At 34.2% G+C, this 13342-nt stretch overlaps 1 protein-coding gene across 1 annotated transcript in view; it reads left to right on the top strand.

Annotated features, from left to right (window-relative positions):
* ANGPT1 (angiopoietin 1) overlaps positions 1 to 13342 on the top strand; it is a gene marked incomplete at its 5' end in the record, with an annotated part of 250400 nt that overhangs the window by 163572 nt on the left and 73486 nt on the right. The window contains one exon of the mRNA XM_081258821.1: positions 10690 to 10922. Coding sequence (XP_081114947.1) covers positions 10690 to 10922 — 233 coding nt within the window. The remainder of the gene's footprint in view (positions 1 to 10689; positions 10923 to 13342) is intronic.

Raw genomic sequence — 13342 nt, 5'->3', positions numbered from 1 at the left:
CCATTTATCCCACTGCATTTTTCACAGTAACCAGACACATACATGTAGCAGGTATACTTTACGGCAACTATCCCTTGATTTAGGGGTCCTACCATGCTTTAACTTTGTCGCTAAAAGCAAGCCCCATTTATAATCACGTTTCAAGATGCTATTGTGAAAGCTTTGTCTAGGAATGAACAAGTAAAATAATGACAATTTTAACGTGTTCTTAGGTTGTTTTTATAATTCTATAAATAACACACATTTATTGTAGAAAAGTGAGAAGGTACACAAGAAAATTAAAAACCATAATCCCATCACATTGAGAGAGCTTCATATGTTGCTGTATAAAAAATATAAATATGTTTTCTCAGAAAGTTGTGTCATGCTATGCATACTGTTTTGCAGCCTGCTTTCTGTGGAGATAGATACATTTTTTAATCAGTAAAGATCCCTCTAGTATAATTCTTAATAACTACATGATATTTCATTTTATAGGTGTAACCTAGGGTCGTTTTGATTCATCTCTCACTAAGTGTGTGGCCACATATGATTTCTCTATTAAAAAAGTCATCAGCATGAATTTACACTCTTCAATTCTCCTGCTGCTGATATGTGTATTATCTTTTGGTGTAGGAAGGCCTGTAAGTGCTCACCCTTAACTACAAAAACAAATGCTTTTCTTAAGTGTCACTTGTACTCTGCTCTCTCCATCTCTTCTTGTCTCTGTCTCTTTCCCTCCCTCCTGCTCATATTCATTCTTTCTCTCTTTTCTTTCTTCTTCTTCTCCTTCCCCCACTCTCCCTACTCCTCTCTCTTCTTCTTCCCCTCCTCTTCCTCCAAATATACCCTACCTACCCTAATTCCAGATCATGTTGGATTCTTTTGTCTTTCCATTATGATTCTTGATATGGCACCTGGTATCATTTCCTTCTATGGAATTCTCACCATAGAATAATTTTTTTTCAACAGCAACTGCTTAAAAAATGTTCTCTCTGTTCCATCAGTAAAGCTGAGTCAAAGTTTGAGCTCTCAGAAGAGCTGCACTGTGGCTCAAGTGTGCAGGGTTTCTCCATGTGCCAAGGCCTCTCAGACGAATCTGACTCCTGATCCCAAGCACATACATGCCTTCTGCTGATGAGTTTTTCCCTCACTGAATTCTAATTTCTAAGGAAAATTCAGGTTTTCTTATATATACAAATCACACCATTTATTGATTATGATAAATTTTTTCAAGATTATAACAATTTCATTTCCTAGCAGTATAGGTATTTCACAATGCATTCAGGGATTTAGGTTTTAACTTGAAATTCATTTCTGCGCTCATGCTGAAAAAAACTTAGATGCATCTTTTACTCCTACTCTGCACCCCTTAGTTTTTGACCCTCGAGTATGACATTACCTCACATGTGGTTCCTGGGGGTATTTTTCTATCAAAGTGCGTGGGACATCTCTTCTTAAACCAGGCATATTCTTCCACAAACCACTTAGAAGAAAAGTGTTTTTCTTTATACAAGACAGAAGTACCCATTTGTGATACACAGCATACTTTCCCTATTATGTTTATTATTATTGTTTATTTTCATATGTGAAATGGAATTGGAGGAACTCTGCCAAGCTCTTTCTAGATCAACAAAGAAACGTGCCCCCCCATACCATTTAAGTGGATAGAAGGTGAAGGTCAAGCATGAAGCTGTTTATGTATTTTAAAATAGTTTATTGATCATCCATACCTATTCCTTAAATGAATCTTAATCCTCCAAATGCAACAAGAAGCTATTTCTACATTGAGGCATCTATGAAATGTAAGAACAACATGCCATTTGTCGGCCAGGTCTGGTTTGGATCAGCTAATACACTTTGCAAAGGGGATTATCTAAATTACGCTTTGCTTCCTCCCCCGGGAATGTTAGGGGTTGTGTCTGGGTATGTGACTTACCAGTTTTGAGTATGATGGGGCCTCAGCTGCCAAGTCAGTGAACTGGCCCTTCAGAGGGTCCACCACTTCTTTGGCACCACTTCTTTGGCAGAACACAGAGGAATATTTTATGGACAGGATTATACTACACAATCATGCTGAGAAGTCCTGCTGATTTACACCCTGACAAATTAAATGCATCACTTGTAGGGTTGAAAACAGAATTTTGGCCTCATTAGGTTCACTTCTTTATCCCCTAAAGGGCCAAAGGCACAAAGCAGGAGTAGGATTAACAACACTTGCTCTGCTGTTTGTTTTCCTAACAATCTAGTTGGGGGTGACTCCAAGAAGCTTCCAGTTTGCTTTTTTTAGGATTTCTTTTTATTGGATGCTATCCTAATCTCAAAACTTGGTTTCATTCCTTACCTCAAGGAAATAGCACTTAGAAGTAAGAGATCAGTAACTGGCCCATATAATTGAAATTATACAACCAAGAACTCAAAAAAGGAGAAGCATTAATATTTACCTCACACAGAGGGTTGGTATGACAAAGTGAGACATGTAATTGTCAACTTTTATTGGATTCCTCCAGTATATTTCTGCTCAAAAAAATAGAAAAGAGAGGTAGACAGGGAAGGATGTCATAATACAAATTCCTTCAGCTGAGCTAAATATGTAACTCGATCTTCTGGTGTCAAGATTTGGTGAGCTGACTACGTTTCAAGGCACCTGTCCATCTGTGACTTAACCCCAACTTTTTCCAAGGTTGGAGCATAGCCAGGTGAAAAAAGTATTCTAGAAGAAATTCTTCTGCCTCACCAGGGTACACAGGAAGAGAAATCAACACTTCATGTGTACAAAGATGGAGCCCTTGGGCTTTCTTGATCAAACTTGTGTTGAATATGCAGAATGAAGATTAGGGAAATCTTCAGTTAGACCATTTAGAGTGAAGTGAAACTACACAAATGGTGATCATTCTGACATAGTTTCAGCAAAATTATCTGCCTAGTTATCTAATATCAGGTAGGTGAACATCTAAGCCAGGTGCTTTACATACACTACTGCTAATCCTCCAACTAATCCTGCAAACTATCTATTGTTATTTTCATTTTATATAAAGAAACTCAAGTTCAAAGAGGTCAGGTAACTTGCCCATGACCAAACAGCTGATGTATGGCAAAATTAGCATTCAAGTCCATATGATTCTCTGTCTTAATTATTATAAAAATGTTTTTCCAATATGATGCAACCTCAGGATTAATTGATGTGGTTGTCAGGTTATCCTCAGCATAATCAAATACAAATTTGAAGAAAGGGATAGGCTAGTTGTTTTTGGCCTACTCCTATACAGATCATTATTTATTCCTCCTAATACTAGAGTAGGAAATATAAACTATTTTACCTTGGGAATTCACTGAACTTATTTGACAAGCTCCATCTGTCTTCTAGCTAGAGGTTATGGGAAGCTGTTAAGTTAATTTTAAGTAATTGAAGTGTGTATAATTTCAAGATACTAAATTATACCTTGTTAACAAATTTTTGTAATGGAATAGTGAAGTATTGATTTTTAATACTTAATATGCCTAAATAAATGAAAAGTTAAATCACAGTCTTTCTAATCAAAGTTATCCTCCATTTGATAAGTTCTTTACAAAATACTAAAGTAAAATCACAACGTATCAGTCACTGTTTATGTTGTCAATTCCATCTTCTAAATGTTTTTCCAATCTATCTTTTTCTTTCTATTTACTCTGACTCTGTCTTATGTCAAAATCCCATTAATTTTTGTCTTAGCCATTGCAGTGGCCTCTTTGCATGGCTTACACCTCATGTCTCTCAAACCTATCATCCAAAAGTCTGCTAAAATTCTTTCTAAAATTCAAGTCAGATTATTTTTCCCATTTTTTTAGGTCTCCACACACACTAGTTCAGCACAACTTTTAAATCTCTAGATAGCGTCTGCCCAACCCTCTTCTCATTCTCTGTAAGGGACTGAGGAAAGTTCAAGTTCTTTAGCATGGAACATGGTCCATGATCATTATAATCCTAATTTTATAACCTTACTTTCAGAAGTCTTCTTATATTTTAGAAGTACGGTCTAATAGCTAAGAGCAGGAGCTCTAAGGTCAGACTGCCTGGGTTTGCCTTGATTCTGCTGTTAAACAACTCTGCCACATATTATTTGTGTGACATTGAGCAAGTTGTGTAAACTCTCTGTGCTTTGGTGTTCTCATTTGTAACACAGGGATGATGATAATAGTTGTACATGGATTTGATGTGAGGATTAACTGAGTTATTGCATATAAAATACTGAGGGCAGTGCTTGAAACACATAATAAGTGTTTAATCACACTAGTTATTAGTATCACTGAAGACGATGTTTTTTCAAACATGTTTGATGTTTGCCTTGTCTGGAATGCCTTGTAGTCCTTTCTTCAACTCACAAACTTCTGGCCCTTCAAAACTCAGTGCAGATATTACCCCTCCAAGAAACTTTCTGACTCTGCCAAATAGATTTGCTCATTACAACTTAAGTGATAACACTCTACCTTGTTTTTTCCTCCCATTACTTCACTTATCCCATCACATGGTAATTGTGTGTGTGTGTGTGTGTGTGTGTGTGTGTGTGTGTGTATCTCTACTACTGGGCTGTGAACTTCTGGAACATAGAAACTGTGTTTTATTTATTTCTGTCTTCATGCTCCCAGGCACAGTTCTCTACACATAATATATAGAGTATTAAATGCTTTTTGAATGTTGACTGATGAACTGGCAAATGAACTGGCAAATATCCCAATAAATGTCATTTATCTGTGTACACAGAAACACACATACAATTTTTAAAATATTTTAATGGAAAACAGATCACATAGTTTACATTAAATATTGTAAATGTATTCATTGTTCTTAACATAAATAAAATACAGATGGCTTTTATACCACTATTCTGCATCCTCAAAAGCCCATTGCATGGCAGCCAAGGTTATCAGTACACATTTTGAGGTTCACTAATTCAACCCAATTTTTTCATCTCTAGACAACATCTTCTCAGACCATTCTAGACTCATGACTGTTTACCTCATCTCTCTGATAAAAAAATCAACACAAACTTAACTGATTTAAATTTTAAATTTTATAGAAGTGTATAAATTGAAATTCAGAGTCCCAAACTCTGTATTCCTCCACCCCCTGCAGAGAATCATCATTAACAGATTGGCAGTTCGGTGCCTATTCTTCCAGATTTTTTTAATGAATATACTAATTATACATGTGTATATGGAGTGTGCATGTTTATCTGTGTGCTTACAGAGATACACACCCATATACAATTACACATATGCACAAGTACATATTTAAATCATTTATGTGTATGTGTATAGATTGTAACTATTTTTAAGATGCTGGGGTTTTGTACTTTATAACAATTTATCATAGATATATTACACATGTAACTATATACACATATACCTCATTCATTGCTCGAGATGCACTAAAATTTACAATTTAGTAGAACTTTTATGTGATTATTTAAAATTTTCAAAGATATTAACAGATTTTCTGCAAATTTTACATTCTCCCCAAGTGTTCATGGGCTTTCTCGTTTCCCCAAACGTTGCTAGCCATTTGATGAATCTTGTCTACCCGAGAGGTTATATTGTGCATCTTTTCCTGGTTATTGACCATTTGCATTCTTCTTCTATGACTATTCATGTATGTTTCTCACTTTTCTATTAGATTGTTTATCTAATACCTTTATTTCCTCATATAAGCTCTTTAATGGATGTTAAAATTTTGTCATATATGTTGTAAATATTTTCTCTAGTTTGTCATTTATTGTTCAACCTATTTTTTACAGAAGAACTATGCTTTTATGTTATGAAGTGTATATATTTTTTTCTTCTTGGTTTCTGGCTTCCACAGTATATTTAGCTTATTCTTATTTACCCCAAACTTTATAAAATTTATTTGACAATGTTTACTTGTAGTGATCTATGCTTCGGTTCCACATTTGAATTACAGAAATGTTTAACTTCATATTAAATATGAAGTTTGAGAGCAAATTTACTGTGTTCAAGTTAGAAACTTAAAGTATAAACTTAACCTGAACTTATTATGCCCTTGCTTGAATGGGGGATAAAGATCATTCTTTAAAACCCATATTTGCAACACATGTTGACACCATACAGATTAAAAATAATTTAAAAATTGAAACATCCGTAAGGGGATTCAGACAGATGAAAATGAGAAGGTTTCTGTATTTTTAACATCTTCCTCCTTGTTTGAGGTCTATACTTATATACATAGAGCTTAGACAACTGTCGCTCCGGTGAATTCAGTTGCTGCTGTGTTAAGAACCCTATTGTGGGAAACAATTTGAAAGGGAGAGCTTTTTCTGTGAAAGCTTCAAGATGTGTTCAGTGATTTGAAATATTTCCAGTAAGATATGTTGGAGGAGGCAAACTGTGAAAATTAGGGGACAAAGTCAACAAAAAACTTCAAATAGGGCTTTATATATACTCAATTAGAACCTTTTGCTGAAGTTAAAGGCCTAGATTATTTTATTTATTTTATTCTTCATTAAAGTACACCTCTGCCTCAAACTAGAAGTTAAGTGCCAAAATTCTATGCATGTCTCTTCTCAAAGTGTTTCTAGAAGGATGAGAAACGTGAAGTATTGAGAATCCTGTGAGAAACTCTGTCTTTGGATTTTAAGTTCAATTTGAATAGATTTAGGTGCAGAGTTTCATAAATTGTTGTTCCATGGAACACTAATCCTAAAGGATGCATCATAATAAAATTATTTATTTAATTTAGCATTCCCCAAAACTTGACAGTAGAACTCAACAATGGAATGCCTAATAAAAATACACTGAATGCACTCTAGAAAACAGTACACTGGAGTTTGGAATCAACATCCAGGTTTTGGATTATGCATTTAAACCTAAACTAAACTTGCTGCTGAAGGCCATCATAGAGAAAATATGACTACTTTACCAATTGAATTTAAGACAGTGGAGTTGTCATGTTGTCCTTCAGATCAACCTTTGTATATAGAAGTCTCCGTGCCTAGGTGAGCTGGCCTCTCCCAGCTGACCTGGATAGGGAAGAGTAAGAGAAACAATAAAAGGCCTCAGGACAAAAGGGGATATGATCAATATATTGAGTACGAAAATTAAATTTAATGGCAGAGGAGTTAAGGCAGAGTGATATTTAAGAAACTCTCAGTTCAGATTTTTTTTAAAAAATGGTTTGGCAAAGAAATTTTGTTTTTATATGTGGAAAAGATGAATAGGTTGAAATATTGTGAAAGACAAGCTCCCAAAAATAACCAGATGGAGAGCAGCAAATACTAAAGAGATGTTAAGTTGATGCCTTGATTCTTGGCAAAATATAAGCGGGTGGAAGTAGATAGAGATTATGTTATACTAAATCAAAGAGATGAGACACTAAAGCTAGTTTTCATAGCACTGGGTTGTCATGGGCAGATTTCTAGTCTAAGAAGACATGGCTTTTTATTTTGGTTATGACACAGTATGTACACAATTTTATTTATTTTTTTTTATTTTTATTTTTTTCATTTTTTTTATTAGTTTCTGCTTTATAACAAAGTGAATCAGTCATACATATACATCTGTTCCCACATCCCTTCCCTCATGCATCTCCCTCCCTCCCACCCTCCCCATCCCACCCCTCCAGGCGGTCACAAAGCACCGAGCTGATCTCCATGTGCTCTGCGGCTGCTTCCCACTATCTATACAAGGTATTTAGATTCTTACCTTTAAACTGGGGCTTATAACATCTACTCACTCTGTATCACTGTATTACTTTAAGAATCAAAGGAGATAAGGGTTTTAAAATGCTACACAACTAAAATGGTGTATTACAACAATGTGATTAGTAAGTGGAGATGGTATATGAATATTTTCTGGCAGAAGAGTTTTGGATTCAAGCCAGTTAGGATATCGTGAGGAAGGGCTGACTTCCCAAGTAGATAATAACTAATGGATGAGAAGTATCAAAGAAAAGAGGATAGTATTTTTGGAAGCCAGATATGAAGAGAAGATGGAAGGGAGTGATGAGTGGTATCAAAAAGGTATCAGTTTTGCCTGAAGAAGTCTAAAAAGTTGTCATTAATATAAAGGGTATCTCTAGTAAATAAAGTTAATAGAGAATTACTAGAGTACAAAAGTTATTAAAGAGAATCCAAGTGAAGAAATAAGATGAGAAAATGACTGGAAGATATAATTAACTGGTAAGACCTGCCATTTGGGAAACAGTGTGACATGTTTCCAATTTGCTTATAGTTTTTTAATGCATATTTATTTTTAATGAATATATTTCATTCCCAATCCAGTGAGATGTCTGATGCACAGCAGGCTTCTTACTTCCCTGAGCAGCCCCTTCTTTATTTTACATGAATATCTATTTTAAGATGACAGGCTATGTTGATATCGTTTGATAACTGGTAGTCATGGTGCATTAAGGTTGTTCAGTGAATTATGAAAATTAACATTCTTTCCAACATGCTAAGTGTATACTCCTTTTACTTGGGAAATACAGACCTTTTCTTCCACAAGCCAGTGTTGAGAATTTTTTCCTTTGGTACCAGGACTTCTTTGATCAACCTTCCATTCTCATCTCTTTCCAAAATATCCTGAAAATCAAAACAAAACAGACAAAAAGCTCCTTTATTGATATCTCAGATAGTAGCCATCTTTTAGTATGTGTCTTCTTGAACAAAGAATGCATCAAAAGTAGAAAGTGTCAGAACACAAATGGAAAAAAAAAAAGTGTTATGTCTGCAATAGAAGTTTCTTATAGCTGCTTTTTTTTCATTTGAGGTTTTTTCTTTCATTTTTTTCATTTCATTTCTCTCTAAAAATGAATCCTTAGAGTAAGAATAGTGTCATTTTATATTTTACATAGTGCTGAGAGCACTGTTGGCACATAGCACCTAATAAATGCAAATTATAACTATAGCATGATATTTTCCAAGCCAGAATGTTACCTACTAATTAGGAAAACTGAAAGGCCAGTGCTCATCTTATTTCAGGAACAAAATGGTAATTCAGAATTTTTATCCAGTATTTTATGGCTATACATCCAAATGTTGCTCTTTACATTAAATTCTAAGGTTTCTTGGTAGTATACTATAACTCTTGTGAATTTAAAAGAAAAATTTCTCATAAGTTAACTGACTATTTTATGGACATTTAACAGCTGATCATTACCCTAGGAAGAGAAACAATAATTATTAAAAAGTAAACTGAGGAAGAGCTAAGGCATCCGTTGTGGTTAATTCTCAGATCTGAAGGCCAAAAATTAATAGGCACAGAGACAACCTCCTCTGACATCCATAGCAAGTACACTAATCACTTAAACCAGTGAGTGGGTGAACTTTTTAACCAATAAAAAGGCTTTTGGTTTTATTTTGTTTAGTTTTGTTTGTTTTTTAACTACTAACTTTTCCAGCAGCAAGTTATTGACACAGAAGAAAACACTATAAGACAATGAATCATGCCTACTCCTTTAGAGGTACTCTCATCTTACTCTGACTTCCTTGCCTGAATTTTTCATTTCCAAAAAACTCTTTAAAAAATATAAATAACTGTCACATTTTCCCCAAATCACTATACATTTTATCACTTAAGTATTAAGTTTAAAACATTCCCTAGTGTCCCCTTTTTGAGAACTTATAGGAATGATTCAGTGCTATATTTCTCCAAGGTAAATTAAGTGCCCAGTCTGGTATGTTACATTTGAATAACACCTTGTAAACTAAGGACGGGTTGAACCTTCTGAAAATGGAACTGAGAAAACTGAATAAGGCTTTTCTCTGAGGGATACTAGTATATCATACACTCTATAAAATGTAAATGCATTTTATTTCCAGTCAGTTGCTAGGATCCAAGAGTGCTTCTGCGTTCTCTATCATTTTTAATGTGTAATAAGCAAAGGGAGTATCCTGCGAAGAGTTCTGAGAGAAGGACGGCTCTCAGTTGAAGACTGCATCACTCTGAGCAAAGCTTCCCAAGTCCTTTTGTAAGACCATGCCACCAGCCTAACACGGTCTTCCTTTTCGGAACCAAGTATTCAGTGATTTGGAACTTGCAGTGCCTTTAGGCCTTATCCTAAATCTTAGATTGAGAGATAAAGTAAGCTAGTGGTTATGATACAGGACCAGGTATCAAAAATCCCAAGAAATATAATTCATTGTGACTTCAGATAGCTTACTTTCTGGTCCTGTGATTTCTGCATCAATTTGCTCTTCCTTGACATCACGAAACTATTGTGAAATTTAATCACTGTGAATGTTTTGAGAATCCCAAATGAATGAAGCAAAGTAAATATCTATGTTTTGTTCATACATTTTTCTGAACTGTTGTTTCTATTTCTTATTGTACCCATTTCTTTAATGAAAATTATACTATAATTTCTGCAGACAGGGTCCAAGTCAGCTACCCTGGATATAAGATACATCCCAGGAAATAAACATTACTCTAACAATAAGTGATCTAATAATTCTTCATTTCACATGCTGTATATATCACTCCTATTTTATATATATATATATATATATATATATATATATATACACACACATATATATATATATTTATATAACTTTTATATTTACATATATATATATTTTTTGAGTCTCACTTAAAAAATATTTCCATGGTGAAATACCTAACTAAAGTTTCTTACTTTAAATAAACTCAGGAACTAATTGAATCACAGTTTTTTTAATAGCATTTTTAAAACTAAATTTTATCTTCACTTCCTTGTAGTTTATTAGAACATAAAATCTTTGAAATGGAGGGAAAGCACAAGGAAGAATTGGACACCTTAAAGGAAGAGAAAGAGAATCTTCAAGGCTTGGTTACTCGTCAAACATATATAATTCAGGAACTGGAGAAACAATTGAACAGAGCCACCACCAATAACAGTGTCCTTCAGAAGCAGCAGCTGGAGCTGATGGACACAGTGCATAACCTTGTCAACCTCTGCACCAAGGACGGTGGTAAGAATTTCTCTCTTACTTTGGTATGTAGTAAATATCTTACTTAATATGGAGCAAGCAAATATTCAATATAACTTTCTAAGTTGCATCAATTGCTGTGTAGAAGCAGCAAAAGAACTTTATTCTTAGAAGCATTTCATGAAGTTTACACTGACAATTTTCTCGTGTTTTTAACTTCAGATAGAGTATTCATAAGCTTGAATATTGACTTTACAACATCTTTCTAAAAGGACTTTCTAATTCCTTCTTTTTTCTACTGGTCTTTTAGCCTTAGAAAAAACTATATTTTCATGGATAAATATTTGGTATCATGGTGTTAGACACTTAACTATACAGGACAGAAATTGGCCAATATTAAAGATTAGTTCAGAGTGCTTAGGAGAGTTTCAGGAGAGTTCCCATTTTAAAACTATTTTTTTTGCAAAGGAGGAGAGGGAAGAGTTGCCTGCAGAGAGAAGGAGATATAGAAGTTCTTAATAACTATTATGAGGAAGAAAGAATATTTGTTACTAAAAGTCTGTATTAAGATTATTTACACAGTCCTGTGTGGAGAAGACCTAACTGGGCGTATGGGCAAATTTATTCTGGGGTGTCTTCATGACCGTGGAAATACAAATTTTTAATATCACTAGAATATCTGGAGCCATTTAATCATTGGAAATATTGCAGTCCTGTGTCTCTTTAGAAGACATCCATTCATCTGTCCATCCATCCACCCACCAATTATTGAATAAATGCCTCTGTGTGCACTTGTCCACTTCAAGCAGAGCCTCACCTGAGCCTCAGGAGAGCTCTTCAAAGTTTGGAGCTTAAGGTCATCTTCTGTAGTTCTGCTCGCTAATCAGCCTTTCTGTTAGTGAACACAGAACGGTAAATGGTGATGAGTGAAAGAGAACACCACTTACATCTGAAAATTATGGTTGTCATTAAGTTGTGGCTTATGTGATCATTCATGTAATGGTTCAGTGTGCATATGCAATATACATAATTGGTGGCTCCTTTAATTTAATAGTGGACTTGAGCTATCTGAAAAAATACTCAGTTCCATACTCTCGTGAATAGATATGAATATAGAGGATAACTCCATATTAAGTGATCTTGCTTTAAAGACATTTCACATTTCTCTATTACACTCCATTACCTTGAGTTATATCTCCTTTAGATAATCTAAACAAGCCCTTAATATACTTTGTAAAGAATATTTTTTAAACAGTGAGTTCCCAGAGCTCCATTTGGGTGTGCTCAGAAATGTGATTGGGAAAGAAAAAACCTGCTAATCAGTCAGAGCCTGACAAAACTTTGAGTTAGAGTCTAGTGAAAGGAAAGCATGGTAGAATTTTGCCAGAGAATTTTAATAGAGCTCATGAGTATTTAGAAATTAAGTATTAATATGAGACATATCTATTCTCATATTGAACTGAATACATTTGGGGAAAGATTGAAAACATATTTTTCTTATCATCCTGAGACTCCTGAGACGTAATGCACATGGAGTTGAGTAATTCTTTTTTTATGATGTTAGAAATATCAAGCCCTGTTGATTCTCACAGAGCTCATATGTCTGCCTGCTTATCATAATTTTACTTCTTTTCTAAGTATTGTCCAATAAATATGTCTTTAAACTTTTGGAGGCAGGAGGGTGACTTCAAAATTAAAATTCCTGGTTAGTTTTGGTCTTTGGGTGCAGTGTCAGGCAACCAAACATCTGTTCAATTCAAAAAACATAATTTATTGAACAATTATTATGGCACTCATGATAGATGCTACCCATAGCATCCACTCAGGGTATGAGAAGAGTAACTGTGTCTATTCTATGATATAGCATATCCAAAAAATACTACTACTACTACAGAGTGAGACAGAAATTGTCTAATACTTCAGACCTCTAGACACTTATTTTCTTTTTAATGGTAAAATTCTAAAATAAATCCTGCTTTAACTATAGGATTTGTAATCTTAATGTAAGCCTATTGTCCTATTATCCAATGGATTCTATGCTCTTATAATCATAGATTTTGTTTGCTTCTTATTAAGCTTTTTTTTCTTTAATCCCACAGTTAAGTATTCTACTAAGTATTTGGTCATTTAAGAACTCATAAGAGACACAAAAATGGGAAATGTCTCTCACTAAGTTTTTGATAAAGATTTTACTTCTTTGCATATCTTCATTTCCACTGGCACCATAGTCTTCAGTTATGGTGAATTTAAAACTTAAATGACTAATTTCATAATATTAGATTAAATATCAGTTACTAAAATGAACTTTTATTTCATTCTAATTCTAAAACACATAAGTAAAATCTCTCCCTACTTAAGACCAAAAGTTTATTTATCAAGTAGATTTATTATTTAACAAAGATTATATATAAATGTTCTACTTTTAAATATAAATATATGCAAATAAGCCTAAATCAATATAT

Source organism: Mesoplodon bidens, assembly GCF_964165515.1.
Source record: "Mesoplodon bidens genome assembly, chromosome: 16".
Taxonomy (NCBI): domain Eukaryota; kingdom Metazoa; phylum Chordata; class Mammalia; order Artiodactyla; family Ziphiidae; genus Mesoplodon; species Mesoplodon bidens.
This window is presented reverse-complemented; position numbering and strand designations above follow the sequence as displayed.